At 32.0% G+C, this 22,981-nt stretch overlaps 1 protein-coding gene across 1 annotated transcript; it reads right to left on the reverse strand.

Annotated features, from left to right (window-relative positions):
• Positions 1-8,755: 8,755 nt before the first annotated feature.
• LOC107648299 (uncharacterized) lies at positions 8,756-10,071 on the reverse strand. The gene is made up of 4 exons (XM_088502629.1): positions 9,853-10,071; positions 9,262-9,750; positions 9,143-9,209; positions 8,756-9,051 (listed from the first exon to the last, which is right to left on the reverse strand). Exons 1-4 carry the CDS (start codon positions 10,069-10,071, stop codon positions 8,756-8,758), a joined length of 1,071 nt encoding a protein of 356 aa, XP_088358755.1.
• Between the last annotated feature and the right edge of the window lie 12,910 nt (positions 10,072-22,981).

A 22,981-nucleotide genomic window follows, 5' to 3' on the forward strand; every position in this document is an offset into this window, starting at 1 on the left:
TGCCTTTCTTTTGTTAGGATAGAAGTATTGTCCTCGTAAATTATACTTATGGGCCTTTCATCTATCACCTAAGGTCCTCAGAGCCCATTTGATGCCAGCAACATAATCAAACTCAAAATTTTCTTTGAAATAAGTCATAGATGAAATCAATTATTAAATGACAGCAAATCAATAAAAATGCACATCAAAGTGAAATAAACTTACTTCAATAAATTTTCACTATTTTTTTGTGTTATCTTCTAGCATCTTATCCAATATTTTGATTGATATGGGACAAAATCTAATTTGACGAGCTACTTGACCAAGAAATCTCACAAACAAGTAGGAGCTGTTATCTTGACCTTGTCCATCTGCATCCAATTCCATCATGATTTTTTTACTTTTTTTCAAGGCCCAAACTTGAATCGCTGTCATCTTGCGAGTGATGATTTCTCCAGTAGAGGTGTCTGAATTCATGAAAGAACATCAAGTCAAACTAAACGAAAATTAAAAAAAAAAACCTAAACGGCATAGATGACAAACTTATATCTATCAAATTAATTACACACACACATCACTAATTAATCTAAATTCCATACTAATCTAATCTGAATTTCATACACATATCGGTACCAAACTAACCATAGTATTAGACAATAAAAGCACGGTGGGTTGGTTCGAAATTGTTTTTAAAATCCTAAACTTACTAATTAAACAAGTGCGGCTTTAATGAAACGGAAAGTTAGATTGTAAAGTTCAAGATTTCATTACACTAAAAGAGGTTAACAATAAAGTAAACATATATATTGCTAGTCTGTCATGCATGATTAATCAAGATAAAAATACTATTATTAAAGCAAAGTGTATAACAAGAGCCAATTCAAGGCCAATAATGCCGACCACAACCAGTTACATTTTTATCCCACATATGAATTGTTCTTGATCATGTATAGAATGTATAAAGATTACAAGCAAAAATACTATATCACAGTATCTAATAATTTCAAAATATATATAATTATACATATCAAAGAGAAGATAGGAAAAACACAAATAGGCTAGGTGCAGAGAAAATAGAGAAGGAACAAAAACTAAAGGAAACAAAAACTAAAACACAAAAATTAAAAAAGGATGAAATAAGAAACCAGCCAGCACAAGTATAACTTCTAGAAAATAAAATCAATCACTACTGGGCTTTGTCTATAAATGCACTAGAGATTGATGAAATTAAAAGGCATATACTAGAAGAACACATAAATTGGCTAAATAAATGGATCTAATTAGGCAGAAGGGCCACCTAATAAAAAACTAAAATACTCAGTTCCTATGGTGAACTAATTGGAGCAAATTAAAGGAGCATTGATTACAGGATGGTGGACTGAAAAAATAAAGTAACTAGATTTAGTCACATAATGTTATTTGGGTAAAACTAAACCAATAAATAAAAATGAAAACTGAAAAGAACAATCTAACATTGTAGGTGAAAACACAATGCTGCACAAGATAACGAACAATACATAAACAACAAAATTTACCTAACCAAGGCCATGCCCTAAAATGGTAACCATTTCAGCTAAAATCAATTTCGGGCTCCAAGGTGACATAGCCTCTTAATTTGCTTAAAAAGAGATTAAAAAAGATAGAACAATAACATATGTATTTTATTTTATCAGAGCATTTGGACAACAAAATTTGACATTAATACTATTTCCTAGTTGCTTGAAAAAATAAGTTAGAGTTTGAATAAATCTACCTTTGACCTTCATAAGTAATGGCTCATTTCATCTCTCTTGTTTTTGCATAAATAAGTAGCAATCAAAACTAAGAGTTAAAGATGAACTTCAACATAGAATTGAAACCTGACGATGAACTTTTGCTGCTCAACGAATTAGTTTATAAACTGGTTTCTCAAGGCTTATGAAACGTAATTTAAATAAGCAAAATGTATGGCTTTTTTTTTCTTTCTTCAACATCAAAATGAATTTAATTAATACTTAGTAATTAAATTAGTTATTATTCTAATTAATCATAGTTAGTAGTTCTTAAAATTAGTTAGAGTTATTCTGTTAAACATAAACATGGAAATTCCAAAAGATAATATACCCCTCTCTATCTCCTCTATCTGAAAAGTCTTCACCTTATTAACATTATTATGCATCACAACTTTATTTTCATTCGATCAAATAATAATTTTAATTTATGTTATTATTATTAATTCAATTACTTCCCTCCCCCTCTATTTAATTTCAAATCAACTTATACTCCATCTGTAAGTTAATTATAAACATGTATTTATTTTTGAATAGTGGATCATCGGAATAAAATAAATTTTGCATGTTCTTTATTATTTGTATTTCTTACCCTTTTATTCTTTACTATTTATTTATGATGGAGTTAAATTTTGATTTTAACTGGGATGTATACTTGAGAGTACAGACACAAGAGTTACAACAATTATCACCAAACTATTGGAAGAGAATTCAATGCTACGATAATGATCTATGATATATATGGAAAAATATAACTAATATAAAAAGTGATTTTGAGTCGAAAAGTAGTTTCTAAAACTAGTTTCTTTTTGTACTCTGTTTGTACTCTTTTTATAATTTTAACATTCATTCTCAATTGAATCATTCTTTTTACGTCACGAAAGTCTCTAAACTAATTCATTTTGTGGAATTTTGCACCGAAATTGCATTTGGCCAGAAAGAACACAAACAGAAAAATATGCATAGTAAAAATAGAAAGAAATAGTGAAATTGGACGTATATGATTAGGTTTCTTTGGTTACACTACAATCTAACTTTTATATCGGCAATGAACAACATAACCACATTAAGAAACTACTGTTTAATCAAGAAAGAAACTTTAGCTAGTTGATGAGAGAATTTGTGTTGATCTAGAATTTCACAAAAATGTAATCTCGTTGCAAGTATAGTCTAGACCAACAATGGATCCTCCATCAAAGTTTAAATTAAGAATTGTCACAATCCAATACAAAATAACCGGGAGTTTTAAGTCTCGGGTCGTCTTCCTTATGAGTTATAAATGAAGTGCTCAATTATTGGCTATGAGGGCATGGGGGTTTGATGACAAGAGAAGCAAGAAATGTAAATAGCAAGAAAGTAAATAAACATGCAAGGAATTAAATGAGAGCAATTAAATTCAAAGGTAATTAATCAAAGAAAAGGAAAATTCAAGTGCTAAAAACCTCTTAGCAAGGAGTGAGAGTTAAGGTTACCTATCCTAGCCATTGACCACAAACATATGATGATTATGAAGAGTTAATCCTACTTAGTCAACCCTAACATCGATGATAAGTCAAATAGGCATAATTGATCTCAATCCACAAGTCCTAGCCAACTCTATTAATGGAAGGCTTAGAGTTAGTGGAAACTAAATCAACTAACTACTCTAATATATCAATCAAGAATGGACATCAATGACTCAAGGTCACCAAAGTCCTCAATTCCAAGTCAAGAGTGAGGAAAAACTAAGCCAAGCATTTTTATCAAACACTTGGTGTACATAAAAATAAAAGTATATTAAATTACAATAAAAATAAAATCTAAAACTACCAAATGCAAGAAAATAATAATAACAACTAAAGAAAGCAATAATAACATGAAAACATAAATTTGCATTAAATGAAATTAAAGTCAACAAAAGTGTTCATAACATAAAAGTGACAAAATAAAGGAAACAACAAGAGAAATAAAGAAGATCAAGATAAAAGAGCATGAAAACATAAAGGAAACTACATTAAAACAAGAATTAAAGACTGAAATCAAAGAGAAATTAACTAAGAAAACCTAAATTCTAGAGAGAAGGGGGAGCTTCTCTCTCTAGAAAATTAAGACAAAAACATGGAAAAATCTAAAACTAATTGCTCCCCCTTGCCTCCTCTTGAATTAGGGTTGAAATAGTTTCAGAAATGAGTTGGATTAGATTTTAGAGGCCCAAAATTCGCTGCCAGCGAATTGCATTAATGAGGTCACGTGCTGGGACCTGTGCGTACGCACACTTTCTATTTTTTTCACCTGTGCGTATGCACATAAGGTTATGCACACGCACACTTGCTGACCCTCACTTGTGCGTACACACTCATACTTGTGCATGCGCACACTTGCTGAAAAGCTCCAAACTCCATTTCTTCATGGTTTCTCCACTTTTGCATGCTTTTTTTCTTCATTCCTTCGATCCAATCTTTGCCTTACAAGCCTGAAATCACTCAACAAACACATCAAGGCATCAAATGGAATTAAAATAAATAAAATTTAGCAATTAAGGTCCTAAAAAGCATGTTTTCACTTTTAAGCACAATTTATGGAGAATTTACAAAACCAAGCTATTTCGTTAAATAAGTGTAGAAAAAGTTGATAAAATCCACCCAATTAGAGCAAATAAATACCATGAAATGTGGATTTATCACTAGTTAATAATCATAGAAAGTGTAAAAATTGTAAATCATGAACCGCATCTAAAATCAGATAATTAGCATACCTTATTAATTTTTAGTGGTAGCATTGGGAAGGAGGGAGAAAAAACCAACTATCAGAAAACTAAAAAAAACTGCACCCTGATAAGGTTAGGGTTTAAACTTGAGAAAAGTATGAACTGCATAAAAATATTTCAAAAGGGTTGGAGGGAAACACCAAATTAAGTGCAGAATTTGGAAGTGGACATCGTTCGATTTCGTCATGGTGATCATTAGTTCTGTGGCAATTAAGAAAGCACATCTCAAATTGGTGACAGACAAACAAGAATGTTAGAAAATTCTGCAAAATTTAGCTACGGAGATACAAAACGTTACAATTGGTTACCACAGTCATAGAGATTTGCCATTATTTATTGTTCGTGAGTACCTTCCCGTTGGTAACTCCCGTGTTTTTGGTAGTGATTGTTATGAAAGCAGTGAAGAATGCATTTTTTTAATGATTTGCAGTATACTGACAATGCATCATTTATAGAATATTGATATTTAAAGAATATGGTATGTCTTTGTTATGAATAGAATTTAACGTGATCGGGTCTAATAAGGAAAGCATAAATTTATAAATGTATCAATCCTCATATAAACTGAACAATCACTTCCAAAATTTATTGATTATATTTTACTGGAACTATAACTATATATTATAATGTTAATTGTTTAGAAGTATTATTGCAATCCTCTTATCTATATGTTTGCTGTTGGGGAATTGCATGCAAGGAAGACAACAAATAACATCATAAATAGGCGCACCAACGATCAATTGTTGTTGATGATGTCTACAAATTAGGTTATTAACTTTTTGTAACACTCTATCACGCTGTATTATGCTTAAGTCGTAACTTAACGATGATCAACTATATTATCATATAACACCAGTAAGGGTTGATAACATATAAAAGGAAGATATATATTAAGAGAAAGTCTAGGAGGCCAGCACTTTTATTAAAATTTGGCCAACACTTAACTAGCAAAAGAAAAGTGAGTAATCTCACACCAGGCCTCCTAGCACTCCTCATATATTAATGAGCATGTAAATTACGTTTCACAATATCATTTTTCTTTTTCATAAATCGTACACATCTTCCAACATTTCAAATATGCAGAGAAAACAAATTCTAATATACATAATTATAAGATTACAAGTAAGAGAAAGCATACATCAAAATATAAAACAAGTTTTTAAAGAAAAGTACATAAACATATATATTAAACAACCCCAAGTCTCAACTCACAAAGGGGCTACCAAGATCGGTACTCAGGCAATCTAATCTTGACTCTCCAATACCTTCTCTTCTAAAATTAAGCATCCAAGAAAAGATTTGTTATTAGTCATTGATAAATTCATATTTTATGATGACTTTTAAGTTAAAAAGAGTGAAATTTATCAACTTATACTTATACTTTGAAAATACATACATTTGTGAATTCTCTCATAATTATGTTTAATTGTTAAAAATATACTTTTTATGATTTAAATTGTCAATTTAATTTTATTTTTATTACATTTGATGTCTTGATGTATTTGTTTGTGTGAGCTAAGGTTTAGAAGGCAAGGATGACTTGAAAAAATGGAAGAAAAACATACAAAAGTGGAGAATTATAAATAAATGAAGGATTTGCAAAACTATCAATCCTGATCTTTTCGAACTAAATTGATCATAATTTGAGCTATAGAGATCCAAATGAGGCGATTCCAATGCCATTAGAAAGCTATCATCTGGGGCTTCGAAATGATATACATATGTCTATAGTGGACGTTGAGTTTGAGCATGCGTACGCACACACTTGTGCGTACACACAAGTCTGGTTGCGTGCCTCATTTAAAATGGCACATGACCCGCGATTTCTAGTCCATTTTGGGTCCAATCCAACTCATTTCTGATGCTATTGAACCAAGGATTGAAGGGAGATGAACCAAGTAGTCATAGTTGAGTTTTTTTTATCATGTTTTAGGCTAATTCTAGAGAGAAAAACTCTAACTTCTCTTTAGAATTTTAGGGTTTTAGCTTAGCTTTTTCTTTAATTTTAGATTTTGATATTGTTTTAGTTTAGTTTTCTTTATATTTTCTTGTTCTAGCATCTTAAGTTACTTAGTTTTTCTTTTTAGTTTCTCTATTTTTGTTATTTTTAGTTTATAAATACTTGTTGAATTTATAATTTCCTTTTAATGCAATTAATATTTTCATGTTTATTGATGATTAATTGAGTTGTTATTGTTGTTTTTTTGAATTTGGTAGTCATAGATTTTATTCATTCATGAAAATTTATGATGCTTTGTTTATATACCTTCTAAGTGTTTGATGAAATGTCTCATCTAGTTATAGAGTAAAATTTTGTATTTTTGCCTTAAAATTGAGGACTTAGGTGACCTTCAGTCATTGATGTCCAACATTGATTGGTGATTGAGAGTTGTTAGTTGATTTTGTTTCCATTAACGCTAGTCTTTCACTAAGCCTAATTAGTGAGTTAGTTAGGATTTGTGGATTAAGATCAATTATGCCTACTTGAATTTTCTCAATGTTTAAGGGTTGACTAAGTGGGATTAACTTTTCATAATTGCTATGTTTGTGGTCAATAACAACGATAATCAACCTTGACTCTCAATCCTTGCCAAGATCTTTTTAACATTTGAATTATCTTTTCCTTCACTAGATAATTTCTTTAATTACTTTCTTGTCATTTAAATTTTTGCCAATTGCTATTAAAGCCCGATCTCTTATAGCCAATGATGTGCACACCCAATTGCAATTCTGTGGGAGAACGACCCAGTATTTGAAACTTTCGGTTATTTGATTTGAATTGTGATAATCTTACCAAACTTTGATAGGGTTATTTGCTGGTTTAGGACTATACTTATAACGAATTCGAGTTTTAACTTGTGAATTTCTAAACCGGTGTCTAGCCCTTATCAGCCATCGTAAAACACAAAAAGTCTAGCTCTATTTCCTTCTATGAACCCGTCCATCAATGGGACATACCACGATCCGCATCTAGAAAAATAGAGGAAACAACAACGAGTGAGAATCTAAGTTTTCAGTAGGATTTCAAAATCAAATTACAACTACATAATGAAATATGACCCTAAGCATCTTATTTTTCATTCCCCTTGGTCCACTCATCCTTGTAACAATCTAACAAACACATCCAAGAAATACACGTTCAAGTCATTCATCACAACACACAATTCAATTAGTCAAAATCAATCACATACAACACAGCACACCCAAACATAATCAGATACATATGACGTATACTTGTCCTTCTGATTATGAGCTCACTTATTGATTAAAATGTCAGAACCGGACACATGCAATAACTAGTCTGAACTTAGTCTCTCTATCATGCATTCCTTTAAAAAACATAACACAGAATTAGAAATCTGCCATAAAAGAGAGGTGCACTGTCATATTCTCAATAGAGATAGCGTTATCCAAAGATTTCGTGCCCAGTCACCTTTATAATCAGAGAGAGAGTGGAAGTATCCTACATTTCTCACCCAATGTCGATAGCAAATATGGAGGAATCCTGCATCTCTCACATAGCATCAACAACAAAAAATGTGGAGGAATCTTTCATCTCACACATATCTCCAATTTCAAATGCAAATGAATACTTCATCTCATGCATATATCAACATAAGCATGCAAGCGGGACAAAACTCATGCTCTTACCACATAAACCGTCATCAATATAATCATATTCGTTATTATCATAACCATATTAAAGAAATTATTCATAATAAATTCATAAAATGCATCCCAATAAATTTTAAAATTCTTAGAGTGATTCTTAGACTCAAGACAAAGGTTATAGAAGGGTACAAATTTGACAAAAAAACTTAGAATAATAAAAACAAAAATATCAAATAAACTTAAAATATTGAGTTCTTATAGCATATGTAGTGTTATCGTGCTGCTAAGACCATCTCAAGTAGGGAACTCATCCTAGTTCCTATTTATGCCCCACCTGTCATAAAAAGTAACTCCACATTAGCTTTTGCGTCATAAATAGTAAATAGGAACTCAAAGTATCTCTCTCTTCTCCATTAGGAGGACTTTAGTCACTGTTGTGGTCCCACTTAATTAATTAATTAAAATACTTAAAAGTAATGTAACTAATTTTTTTCAATTATATAAATTAAATTTATAAATTTAAAAATAATTCATTATTAAAAGATATTAATAGTAAATAAATTCATATATAACAATAATACACAATACATAATTTGGGATTACACTAATTTATAAAATTACTTAATACAAAAAAAAACATAATTAAGCTCTATAGTTGACGACAAGCATTGTGAAATTGCCATATGTGTTCAATCAAGTCCTCTTTCAATTGTCTATGCTGCTGCCTGTTTCGAAGTTGGGCATTTCTTTGGAGAAATTGATGGTATGGTGCAAAATCTTCTTCTCCCAACTGAGGTTGTGATAAGCCATTTTTGACATCATCATACTCTAAGCCTTGAGTAAAATTTCCTGCATAAATGTCTCTTTCATCCTCAATAATCATATTATGCAATATAATACAAGCTCTCATTATGTTGGCAAGCTTCTTCTTTTTCCAAAAGCGAGCTGGACCACGTATAATGCAAAGCGTGTTTACAACACTCCGAATGCTCGCTCCACATCTTTTCTTTGCCCTTCTTAGTATTGTGCAAATAACTTGCGTTTCTCCCCTTATGGCTTTGAGATTGATTTGACAAATGTGGCCCATTCAGGATAAATACCATCTGCTAAATAGTATCCCATAGTATAATTATTACCATTAATAGTATAATTTACCTCTGGAGCACGGTCATTTAGAATATCATCGAACACTGGAGAACGATCTAACACGTTGATATCGTTATTTGAATCAGAAACTCCAAAGAACGCATGCCATATCCAAAAGTCTGAAGATGCTACAACCTCAAGTACTATGGTTGCAACCCTACGATAACCACTCATGTACATACCTTTCCACGCCTTTGGACAATTTTTCCATTGCCAATGCATGCAGTCAATGCTACCCAACATGCCAGGAAAGCCATGACCCTCCGTCATTTGTAGCAGGTGTCGTACGTCATTTGGATTTGGTTTTCGCAAGTATTTATCCTCGAACACCAAAATGACAGCTTCAAAAAAGTTTTCCAAGCATTCAATTGTAGTGCTCTCGCTTATGCGCACATAATCATCAACAGCATCAGCTGCTACGCCGTATGCTAACATCCGTATCGCAGTGGTACATTTTTTGAGTGGTGACAAGCCTCTTCTTCCAGTTGCATCAACCCTCTGTTGAAAATACGGATAGACGTTTGAGAGAGCGTCTACTATCCAAAGGAACACATGTCTTCTTATTCAAAATCTCCGTCGAAAAATGTCAGCATTATACACCGGTTCATCTGCAAAGTAATCTTGGAAAAGGCGATCATGTCCTTCTCGATCTCTGTTGATCCATCTACGAGGAGTTGGGATAGAGCTTCTATCAATATCTTCTTCTTCTGAATCTTCGAGTAAACACTCATCGATCCAATTATCTATGAGTGTGTTATCTTGCCGTCTTCTTTTGCCATACAAAGCCTCATTAAACATATCATCAAAATTTATAGCCATATCTAGAAATGTAATTTTTGGTTCTCTTTCGAGGTGAGAAACAAGAGTTGAAGTGGAGTTGCAAAGTCATTGATAGTTGATATTTATAAGTGTGTCTGCAATAAGTACCTACTCCTCAACGGCTAGTTTAACAACGGCTACTTAACGACTAGTTTTGCAACGGCTACTTAACGGCTAGTTTTGCAATGGTCACTTTCATGAACAATAACGGCACAATAATATTGACTAATTTAAAAAATTACATCAGAAATAAATAAAATAAACTACATCACATACCAGTAATACGCAATAAAAATAAGAACATACTACATAACTCTACGAATACAAGGAACCATTAAGTAAACCACTTGGTGATTATTTTCTCACATGCAATCTCATGAAGAGCTCGTCGTTTTTCATTCATTGTAGACGTGTCAGCATTAAGTATTTGCATATCCATTTTCCTTTCTTTTGCATTTATCTCCATTTCTTTAATATATCTCTGAGTTTGTAATTCTTGTTCTTTCATTGCCGCTTGATCTTGTAATTCTTGTTCTTTCATTGCCGCTTGAATTTGTAACTCCTTCTCTTTGATTGCCATAATCTTTGCTCTATGTTCCCTTTCCTCTTCTCTTTCTTTTTCCCTATCCATTACTTCCTTTTCTCTAACATTCTTAATATCTTCTATGAGAGATAATTTTTTAACAACCGATGATTTCTTTTCGCTAAAATCTTCAGATATTTGTGCTTTTCTCTTACCTTTTCGCTTGCTCTTCTTTGATCCTTATGGGCGAACGGGAGAGTCCACACTGGGTTCGTCAGCCAATGGTGTTTCTGGGTTTGATGAGGATGAGTATGCTCCAGTTGCACTAACCTTGGTTCTCTTTGAGCCGCCACTCTGTGTAGGTAGTTGGCTTCTCCATTTTTGCTCCAACCGAAGCATGTTCCAATGCCTCTCAAAAGTAAATTTTTGACCATAATTTGTGGAATAAAGTTTATAGGCCAACTCCTTTATATCATCAGCGTTCGATCCACTCCTAATGTTTCCACATCCTTGTTGATTTTATACCATCGTTTCTTACATGCAACTACTCCCTTGTCATGTCGGAGCAAAATTCTATACAGTAGCTATGAATTCGACTCTAAAATATTTTCCCCTTTTGATCGGTACCAACTATAGGGTCAGTTGAAACATTTAACCATGCACTGATCAGCATCTCATCCTCTTTCCAATGCCCGTGTTGAATACTATCTTGCCTCTGATATTTAACATCATCATCATTGAGGTCGATAGCATCTAATCCACGAGGGTTGGCAAAATCTGAATATTACGAATTTGGACTAGATTGTATAGGAGTCTGAGAGGACGGGTTAGAAGAGCCACCAACACCAGATGAGTTATGTCTTGATGCACTGAATTGAGTTGGAAATGGCAAAGAAGTTGGAGTAATATTTCCGATAGAGAGGGTTAAATATGGATGAAAATAGAAAATGTGGTGTTTGTGAATTTTGATTTTGCGGTTGGAATATAGGAAATTGATTATATAAGGAGCTTGAAAATTGAAATTAGAAAGATTTTGTGGATTTGGATTTTGAAATGTATTCGATAGTGTGAAGTTTTGATTTGGAACTTGAGAGTTTGAGGTTTGAGATTGTTGGGTATTTGGAATTTGAGAAAAGTTTTGTAAGTAATTGAAGAAAGAGTTGAGTTGGTTTGGATCCATTTTTCGAACAAAAAATAATATTAGCAGAACTTTGATTTCGTAAACTTGGAAAAAGATGAAGAAGAATAGTAGAAAGTGTGAGAATAGAAATATATCTAAGTAGTATATATAGAGTAACAAAATATTAATTTATTAATAATAACGGTAACATAATAACGACTAATTTCAAACGGCTAATTTTACAACGGCTAGTTTTGCAACGGCTAATTTAATATAATAATATAAATAATATTTAATATTAATTATGATATAAATAATTAATATAAATCATTAATTAAATAAAAATTTAATTATTTAATCTAATTACTTATTATAATTATTAATAAATTAATTATGATTTAATTATTATTTAAATAATTAATAGAAATTATTAATTAAATAAAAATATAATTATTTAATATAATTAATTATTATAATTATTACTATATTAATTATTATTTTAAATAACCAATCCAATAAAAAATTATTTTGTAAAATGTAAAAATTAAATTTATTTTTTGATGTAAGTAAATTTAATTAATTATAATTTAATATAATAATATAAATAATATTTAATATTAATTATGATATAAATAATTAATATAAATTATTAATTAAATAAAATTTAATTATTTAATCTAATTATTTATTATTATAATTATTAATAAATTAATTATAATTTAATTATTTAATTAATTATTATTTAAATAATTAATATAAATTATTAATTAAATAAAAATATAATTATTTAATATAATTAATTATTATAATTATTATTGAATTAATCATTATTTAATTATTTAATATAACTATTTAATTAATTAATATTTTATATAATTATTTATTTTTTAAATAACTTGTCAAATGGCAAGTGTTGATGGATAACATCCTCCTTCTCAAAATTAATGTAAAAATTCACCTTCTTCTCACTCCAACGCATAAATTTTTCTTTTCCTCTCACACAACAGTAATTGGGCTCCAATTTTTCTCCTGTTGGAGATGCTCTAATATACTCTGCAAAATTCAATTTTTGACCTCCAAACTTCTAAAAGGTATAACTTTCTTTGTAAAAATTTATTTAGTTTTGTACTTTAAAGGAAATAAAATAGACATCCTAAATTTTACGACCATATAGACCTTGCAAAATTTCAAGTCTTGTGAGTATAGCCCACCAAAATTTACCAAAATTCTAAAAAATCCTAAGACTTTTCGCCAAACAAACCAAATTCAAACCTTCAACGCTCAATTTGCCAAACCAATTCATACCACTCAATCTCAATCTAAAATTTAACAAATCAATATTTTAAACTCATGCAAACCTTGAGAAGCCAACAATACTCAACTCATACACCCGATCAACACACATCATTTTATACCCAAATTCAATAAAATCATGGTTTTCTCTACTATTTCACCCTAAAGGAATCTAATTTTCCTTCTCTTGAAACTAAAATTTTAAGATATCCTACAAACTCAAAATTTTATACAAAACAACCAATTTCAAACACAAAAATAGGTATTCATATTTATCCAATACAATTTCATATTAACATTTTTATTTATACAAATCAAACAGATATTCAATTAATACCAACATCAAACTAACAAAAAAAAGTTGCTATAAATTATAAGGTCTCTAACATAGAATTTTCAAAAATATTATATAAAAATATCTAAAATCAAAACCCCTATCTTAAACCGTGATACTACTAGCATTATATTATTGTTGGGCTCCCAAACCATAGTGCTGAATCAATTTCAAATCAATCTATTTTATCAATTTTACTATATTCTCAGTTAGTTTTTTTTTTTTGATAAATTAAATTGTTTTCTAAACTTTAACAAGTTGAATATAGTGAAGTGTGACCATAGTTATAATAGAGATTAGATAATAGATATAGACCCCATTACAGAGAAACTAAACTAAATCTTATTTTTGGAGTTTTGTGGGGCCATCCGAATGGCGGTAGGGCCAAACACAGCGGCTTGCCCTTGCTGGGCATATTTTGATGGGGACTCCTATTATTAATTTGATTATTATTAACGTTTTTTCTTTGTGTCCAAAAAATTCTTCTTCTTCAAAAATTACTTATTTTTGCTCACTTTTCTCATCCTTTCTTCGTTTAATTTTATTTAAAAAAATATCAAATGATTAACCATGACTTATGACTACGCAGAGTTTTTCTTTTAATTTATTTATTTCATGATTGACAACCAAATATTTCGTAATTCGAAGTTGTTGAAAGTGCTTGCAAGCTATATAGGATATGAAATCCTTGCCAGCATGCAGTTTATGGCCGACACATCGAGGAGAAGTTTGGCATAAGATAAGCTTTGACGAGTTCAACGTTATTTTGTTACTTATTTATTTATTCATTCTATATAAGACTTAATTAAAGACAACATATTCAATTTAAGGACTACATCTTAGTCTAAATTGTTTGCTTCGTACAATACATTTGTCCTGTTACAAGCTCTTCAACAATAAAGAGAGGGGTAATAAGTTCATTATTCCCTTAGTCGTAACTTAATAAGTCTTGAGTTGAGTCTAAAAATGGAAAATACATGTTTTTGTTAATTAGAGTAATTTTATCCTCCTCATATATATATATATATATATATATATATATAATGAATACCTAGTTGAATTAGTCGAAGAATGTCACGACCTAAAAAATGTGTGTTTTATTCTTCGAAAAAGAATATTAGGTGAGTAAACTTAACCGTCAAAAAATAATTAGCCTTTTGGTTATGTGAAAAATTAACTTTTTTTTCTATAATTAGTTTTTTAGTTATGTGAAGAATTAACTTTTTTTTCTATCAATAATAGCAACATACATTTTTTTTCCCTTTTTTTTTCTGTTTATAATAATAATCCCATATTTTTTCTTAATCTTTTATCTTTGTAATCAAATTAATCAAATGTCTGCTAATAAAACTAAACATCAATGAACAAATAAATGAATCAATTTAATAAAATAAAGAAAACAATAATACGACATGTAGATTGATAAAAGGGTTTGTGATAGTCTTATAAATCTTTAAAGATTGAAAAGCAAATATCAAGAATTCTTTTATGATGAATTACCAAGTACGTCTCCGAAAAATAATTTATTGTTCTTGACAAAAGAATCACTACAAAAAATGCTAAATTACGGGGTTTTCAGATTTGCAATGGTTTTTAACCCTTACAAAATGTGTTATGGCAATTTGATTAAGTAATATTATATAGTTAGGTGTCCTATAATTTAATTACGAGATTTCTTTTGTTAAATCGACTGACGCCATTTCAAAAAAAATTGTGGTAATTTGCTTTTTTTTTTACAATTTTTTTGAACGTTGCGTACAATACTGATTTGTGGCAGTTTATACTGAAGTTGTAGAGGTTTTAAATTTCTGTGAATTACATATTTTGAAAACAATTTTTTTTTGTAAGTTGTAAATTGCCCGCAATTTGAAATGTAATGTGATGACACATTATCTTAAGTAATTTTTAGAATTTTTTTATTTATTTTCTTAGATTTTTAATTAAATTTTTTATGATTTCTAATAGAATTTAATAAATAATCAAATATTTAGAGTTATGATAATGTTTTTATATTTTCAAGAGTTTTGGACTTAAAAAGTAGAAAGAATCAATGCTTTTTTACAAAGAAAGTATAAAGGAAATAGAAGCATGGTCCTAGAAGTGTGGCCCAAGGAACTAAAACCACACAAGTAAATGGCGCACACAAGGCCCATGCCGGGAGGCCTCCTTCCCAGCCCTGACTTCTTCATACTCAAGCGGTCGTAATTTGAGCTATAGAGATCCAAATGAGACAGTTCCAGTTGCATTAGAAAGCTAACGTCCAGAGTTTCAGAATGATATACATATACTTGTAGTGGATGTTTAGTTTCAGTCACATACTACCATTATCATCTTTGGGACACGAAAAATAGCACTCCAGACAACTTAAAATGCAAGTCTGGCGTATTCCAACTCTCAAGATGCAACAATTAAGGCCCAAACTTAATTATCTACATCATCAAAAGCCTCAATCACATTTAGAAGAGTTGAAAATCTAGAAGATTAGTTATTAATTCTCTTTAGAAGCATTAGAGATTTGGTTGTTAGGATTTGATTTGAATAATCATTTTTAAATTTGAATTAAAATCAATAAATTACCTTTCTCTCCGGAAGATAAGTAGTTATCTTATCTCTCCTAAAGATAAGATTTAATTTACTTTTCAATTTGAATTCTAGAATTTAGGCTATAAATAAGTGAGCATAGCTCACAGAGTAGATCATGAAGTCCTCAAACTACTTCTCTTCTTGTTTTTCTTACTTCCTCATGAGTAACATTCTCTGTCAAAGGGTTAGAAGTTCTGTTTATGTCTTTCATGGATAATTAATCTACATTTATTTTATTTTATTTCGAAGTCTTGTATTGATCTATCTTATGATTGAGTTATTTGTTCTTCATTTGAATTAGTGAATTGTAAGGTAAGCTCATTCTTTTCAAATTCTTTCATTATAATTGAAAATTTTGATATTTGAATCAAAACTTGAAAACTCTTTCACATGACTATTTGAATTCGATTAGGAATATTGGTTCAATTAGTGTGCGATACATACATGATTTTCAATCACTCCAATTTTAAATAAGTGATATATAATTTAAATTAGAATAACTTTTGAAAATTTTTTTTTTTTAGATTTAATTGGATAGAACTAATTTAAATACGTGACATATAATTCAACCTAAGCATTACTTTTAAATATTATTTGAATCTAAAATCAGTTTCTGTACTTAAAATCAGTTAGCAACAACGACACAAACACGGTCAAGGAAAGATTGCAAGAAAGAACGGCAATCAAGGAAGAATAGCAATCAAGGAAGAACGAGCAGTTAACTTTTCATGAGAGTGAGAGCAGAAAAGAATAAGGCAATAGGGAAAAAGGATTCGAGAGAAGAGGATTTTGTGTGTTCCAATTTTTTTTTTTTTTTTGGAAGGAATTGATTTTAATTTAGAAAAGTTTTTAAAATTCCTACTAATTGAAATACAAATAAAAGCTGCTGCTAATAAATCTCTAAACAAGTAAAAGAGAATCCTTTATTTTTAAAATTTATTTGTAGGAATTTTTTAAAATATCAATTGAAAAGCTCTTACAAATAGTGTTTTTTTTGTACTGAATGAAGTCCAAGTTATAATTTTTTTAGAAACTTATAAATCTAATATTACAATCTTTCAAATACTTACCTAATATGCTTTCTTTTCAAAAGCTTAGACTATAGAAAAAAGAAAAGAAATTTATTTGATAGTTTTTTCATATATGAATATATTATAAAATTTTTTAAAGATCTATATATTTTATAATTTGAGTGAATACTCTTTTCGATCTCTAGTCATTTGTCCAAAGAACAAAGTGTCGTTTCATAAATAAAAAAATTTTAATCGGCCCCAACCATATGAAAAATTAATCTTAACGATGCCTATAACCAGTTGTCAAACGATATCATGATGACGTGTCAAGTATGAACATCTCGTAAAAATTGAGACTAGTAAACCCTTGGAAAAAAAATTCTTTTTCAACTTAATGCACCCCTGTGTAAAAACTCTCTCTCTCTCTCTCTCTTACACACTTTCTCTCTTCAATGTGTGTTTGTCTTGCACTATCGCTACCTCTCCCCTCTTTGTCATGTGTTGTCGCCGTTTCTCCCTATTCGCCATGTGTCATTGCTACTTTTCCATCCTCGCCATGCGTTATCACTATTTCTTCACTCGTTGTTGTTTCTCATCATCTCTGCTTTTCTGCTGGCCACCATGGCTCGTTGTCATTGCTTCTCCCCATCGTGGCTTGCTGTCATTGCATTTCTACTTCGCACAGTAGCTTTGCTGTCATTACTTCTCTACTCCACGTTGTATCTCACCGTCATTGCATCTTTACTCAACATCGTGGGTAGCCGCCATTGCATCTCTATTAAACTAGTAGTCGTCATTCGTTAAAATTAAGGTTGACTGCATTAATTTTTTTTAATTCTTAAATTATCTCTATTCTATTATTATCTTCAATCTCTTTTATTTTTACTTACTTAATTCTATTTGGTTTTGATTTTAGTTCCTATTTTTATTTTGATTTTAGAAGGGATTGATTCTGATTAGGGGTAAAGAAGAAAGCAGTTGAAGATAATAATAGAATAAAAGAAAAGAAAATTAATTAAAATTTTTATCAAACGATACTTATTTTTTATAGGTATAATATAATTAAATTTTTTTGTGATTAGTTTTATCAGTGATCAAATCTAACAAGTTCAGAAATGACTATGTATTCTGTAACACCCTACCACATAAAGTCTTATGCTTAAGTCATAAAACTGAGATGACGAGATATTACGAACTCTAAAAGTAAAATCATATATATAATATAGGCGAAAAAGAGTTTTTATCTAGGAGCCTTTTGAAAAAGAGTTAAAACAAAAGCGTTAAACAGAAAAGCGCATATCTCTCGACGAGTAAGCGGTAAACGTAAACCAGAAAGGATATGAGCGAAGGCGACATACATATATATACATATGAAAAGAGTTCCAAAAATACAGATAACAAAGCTTTTGACTCAGCTCGCGAAGTTAAAACCGGCCAGAGCATATATACATATATACATAAGAATACCAAAAAGGCCCCAAACCACAGTTTATAAAATCTGTTTCTCCAAATTAACCTCTAAGAGGGATAAAACATAATACACATATATAGTGAAGATATAAGAGTATCTATATATACAAGATAACCAAAATAAAGACCCAAAAACACAAAAGATCTTCGCTTTCAGAAGCTCCTAGTATGCCTCAGCGAGGTGCCTCACATCCTGCATTTGAAACCAACAAATATGTATGGGGTGAGAACTAGAGGTTCTCAGCATGGTAACAGTGCCCACATAACTAATATATAAGGTCTCGGGAAAGCCAGAGACAATCCTATAACTCCAACACCCATATTATAATACTTAAAGGTTTAAAACAGAAACCATAAATAGGGGTGGTTCTCTAAGGTTCCTAAACTTAACCGAATTCTAACCAAAACCCTCAATCCTCTAACTTCCTCCAATCCTCCAACTCCGGTGGAATCACACAGACAAACAAACAGACAAGGCAAATACAAGTAGAATACAGTTACAGCAGGTAGCAAATTTAGCAAGTAAGCATAATAATCACATATACAGACCCAATTAATGCACAATCAAACAAAGCACACATATGCATATGACGTATGTCTATCTTACTGGCCGTGAGCTCACGTGTTGGTTAAATCGCCAGATCCCGACGCATCTGGTAGCTAATCCGGATATGGTCTCCAGGTTGCGCACCCCAGGAGGAACTTTAACGAAGAAGAGTGTCTTTCTACCTTCTCCTGGAGGTATCACGAAGGAGAGTGCCTTTCCACCTTGCAACCAGAGAAGAATATGGGGGGGGTGGACAAAATGAAGGAGAGTGTCTTTCCACTTTCCCCACATTCACATGACGACAAGAGAAGGAATTCTCCATCCTCAACTTGCCACCCGATAAAATTTATAGTTAACTCGCAGGCGGGATCACACCCAAACCTTGCCATCTCGGCCATTCCGGCCATACACAGTCAGCGCTAATCTCAATATTCACCTCTCAATATAATCACATCACAAGTCTAAACCTTATCATTCTCAATTTTGTCATTAATCATACATCATCATCAACAATCTCAATCAGACTTCAATTATCTTATTCATTCATCATCATTCACATTTATTCATTCAATATCATATAGCCAAAATTCGTCAATTATATAGTACTTCCACTCTTCCTCAATCATAATCCACCATACCCCAAACTTTCTTCACTAACAAGTTACCTTTCTCACAGCCCTAATTATACTCCACTACCCAAAATTCACCTACCAAGACCTAAACAAGAGTTACTAGAGTTTTGAAAGCTGGAGGAATGCTTTTAAAAACAAAAAGCCATGTTTTAGAAAAATAGGGGTCCGCGTACGCATCCCCCTGCCCGCGTACGCGGGGTGCATTTTTGCCCCGCTCGCGTACGCACGCATCCTCTTGCGTACGTAGGACATCCAACTCGAATAGAATGCCCGTGCCGCGTGTGAGGCTTGCGTACGCGAGTTATGCAGGGTGGCCGAAATTGTAAATGCTGCAAAATTTTAGTTTTACACACTAAACTTCCGACGCACATAAGTTTTTCGTTTTAAAACATTTTTTATCTGTTCTTCAAAGGTGTAAACCTCTCGAATCAAATTTTTATTCTAGACAAGTTTTATAAAAATTGGAGGTTTGGAGGCCGAGTTATGACTCGTCGAAGTTGGTCAAAAATCAAAGATTTCATTAAAATTCCAAACCTCAACTTTCAAAACATTTAAAATCCCAACCCCTTTTAAGACTTACCAAATTTGCATCAACCAAGTTCAATCTCACACATCATCAAACATCACAAAGTTCAATCTTCACACACACACATCATTATCATCAAACATCACAAACTTGCATTATTCCACCACCATCAACCTTTTCATGTCATAAATCATGAAACCAATTATTCCACAATAATTGGACACGATATACGCACCAATACATGATTCAACCTATCCTAAGCCATCTAACCTAAGTTTTCACGACACGTTATATTTTAACTATGAGAAAACGAAACCACACCTTAGCCGATTCCTCATTAATCTCGGAACGTCATAATTGACCACCGTTCCACAAAACCCAAGGCTCTAAACCTCTCTAAATAGAAAATTCAGCTACCAAGTCCAAAGCTCAAGCTTCCAACTCCATAAATTTGCCACCAATACATATAATTCAATCTAATATCATATAAACACCATAAAATCAATATAAGGTTTGCTATATACACAATTTCACAAGGGTTAAAGATCTCTCACCTTAGTAACGGAAAATTGGGACAAGGTCCAATGATTCCGCACTACTTGAGCACACCTAACATCATTATTAAATCACAAAATCTCAAAGCCCAAGAACCTAATATTTTTGAATTTAAGGAGAGAGAGACAGGGAGAGAAATATCTAATTCCTTACCAAATTGTTGCATGAGTTTAATAGAGGATTCCAAGACGAACGTGTAACCGCTGACGGCTTATCAATCGGAGCTCCGGATCAAAAGTTATTTGAGCTTGAATTTGGTACCAAGGGTTTGAACCCTTGCTTGCTCCTCCCCTCAAAGCTTTTAGCGTGATTTCCATTCCAAAATGGGGAAGAGAAGCAAAGTTAAGGCTTTTATATAATGGGCTTTGGACCCGGTTTCGGTCCTGTTCGACCGGTTCGATCTGTTGGCCCAATTTTAGACCAAAATTTTTAAAATTAGTGGCAAAATTCATGTTTAATTTAATTCTACCTCATTAAACTATAAAATTTAATTTTTCTAATCTCTTTGATTAATAATTAATTTATTAGCTAATTATTCATTAATTATTCAGGGTTTACATATTCTATTTTCTTATAAGAAAAAGAAAAAAGGACAAATAGGTCCCTGACCTTTTTTTCCCACGGACATCTTCGTCCCCGAAGAATGAAAAATACATTCATGTCCCTGACCCCTCCAAAATGTGAACAAATTTACCCCTCCGTTGAAGTCACTCCGTTGGACCCGACAGAAAATGCTAACGTGGCTCCCGTGGCGTTGACCTGACCGTTATAGGATCACACGTGGCCTGTAGCGTTTAAAAAGAGAACGTATTAGTCCCTACACACCAAAACGACGCCGTTTCTTCCCCACCCCTCCAAACACACTTTAATTCCCATATGCAATACCCATGACACCCATATTTGAGTTTCTGAATTACTGAAAACCTTAAGAAGACAAACATCAAACTCCCTCCTACCTGTTTCTCCCTCCAAAAATTACACTACGTAGAAGAGCGATCGGTGCAAGGTGAAGTTAGTGTCAGAGGCTAAGAAGAAGGTTTTTGTTGAGGTCGTAGTTGCTGTCTTCGTCAGAAGGTAAGATCGCCTTACTTAGGGATGAAGTTTTGGTTATTGATGTGTGAACTAAGGGTGAAAGCATTATGTGTGCATATTGACAGTGTGGATAACAGTGGTGTAATGAAGAGCAAAAATTGTTTTTAAAATGTCGTGTGTAAGATTAGAAGGAGGGATTGTGTTTGGACAAATGGGTTTCATTCATAATTTTTGTTTCTGTTTTTGGACTAACACATAGTTGTTCATTGATTAATTTTATATGGTTGATATTTTTGTGGTTTCGATTTTTCACCATGGAGGTAACTTTGTCAGAGAAACTGATGGATCCTTGGTTTATTAAAATAGAAAGGAAGAGAGGTTCTCTGAGATGGACCTGGACTTTGTGAATTTTGGAGACCTTGTAACATTATTTAAGGGTTTAGGATACTAGTCATACAAGGCAGTATACTGATATGATCCAACAAGTGTCGAGATTGAGTCTGGGCTGAACATATTAAGTGTGGATGCTGGGATCAATGCAATGCGAGAGAACATATTGAAGAACCAATGGACTTCTGAATTCTATGTATACTTTGATCACCCTATTGATGATCCCGAGGTTGTTGATGTTGTTGGCAAGAATAGTGATGTCGCAGTGGATGTAGATGAAATTTTAGAGGAACTGAAGACATCCTCTTCATCAGATGATAGGTACGAGAGCATGGAAGATGTGTTGTATAAACCTCCACCAGCTGGATTTGAGAGTGATAGTACTGAAATAGACAATAATGGTAGGGTTGTTGGTTGCAAGAGAAAAATAAGTATGAAGGATAAAAAGAAGGTAATGACCAGAAGAAGCCAGTTGTAAAGAGGCAAGGGTTAAAGAAAAAATATAAAGTTGGAAAGAAGAAGGTGCAACATGGGACGAGGGTGAATGAAAGAGGAGAAAACAGTGGGCACACTAATGCTGGAACAGGTGGTGAAGGTGGGGATCAGGGGGTTAATGGGCCGAATGATCAAGGAGGTGGTGGTGATGGGCCTGATGTGCAGCCGGATAATGCAGTGGTAGGTGGATTCTATGTCAGTGAAGTCCCAACAGAGATGGAGGAAATCATGTTTGAGTATGAGTCTGAGAAATTGCATACTCCCAGATCATTCGAGGATGAAGGTAACAGTAACAAATTTCCTGAGTTTGATGATGATTATGCTCATGGTGAGGGAAGATTTGAGTTAGGAACGAGGTTTGTAACTGTTGAAAGGTTTAAGGAGGTGGTAAAGGATT

This window comes from Arachis ipaensis, chromosome B1 (genome assembly GCF_059453495.1).
Source record: "Arachis ipaensis isolate K30076 ecotype BB chromosome B1, ASM5945349v1, whole genome shotgun sequence".
In the NCBI taxonomy this organism is placed as follows: domain Eukaryota; kingdom Viridiplantae; phylum Streptophyta; class Magnoliopsida; order Fabales; family Fabaceae; genus Arachis; species Arachis ipaensis.

Coding starts and splice junctions, on each gene's coding strand:
- LOC107648299 (XM_088502629.1), bottom strand. CDS start 10,071: ATGGCTATAAATTTTGATGATATGTTTAATGAGGCTTTGTATGGCAAA. Junction 9,751..9,852: donor ATTACTTTGCAGATGAACCG/GTGTATAATGCT, acceptor TATTTTCAACAG/AGGGTTGATGCAACTGGAAG. Junction 9,052..9,142: donor CCATAAGGGGAGAAACGCAA/GTTATTTGCACA, acceptor TACGTGGTCCAG/CTCGCTTTTGGAAAAAGAAG.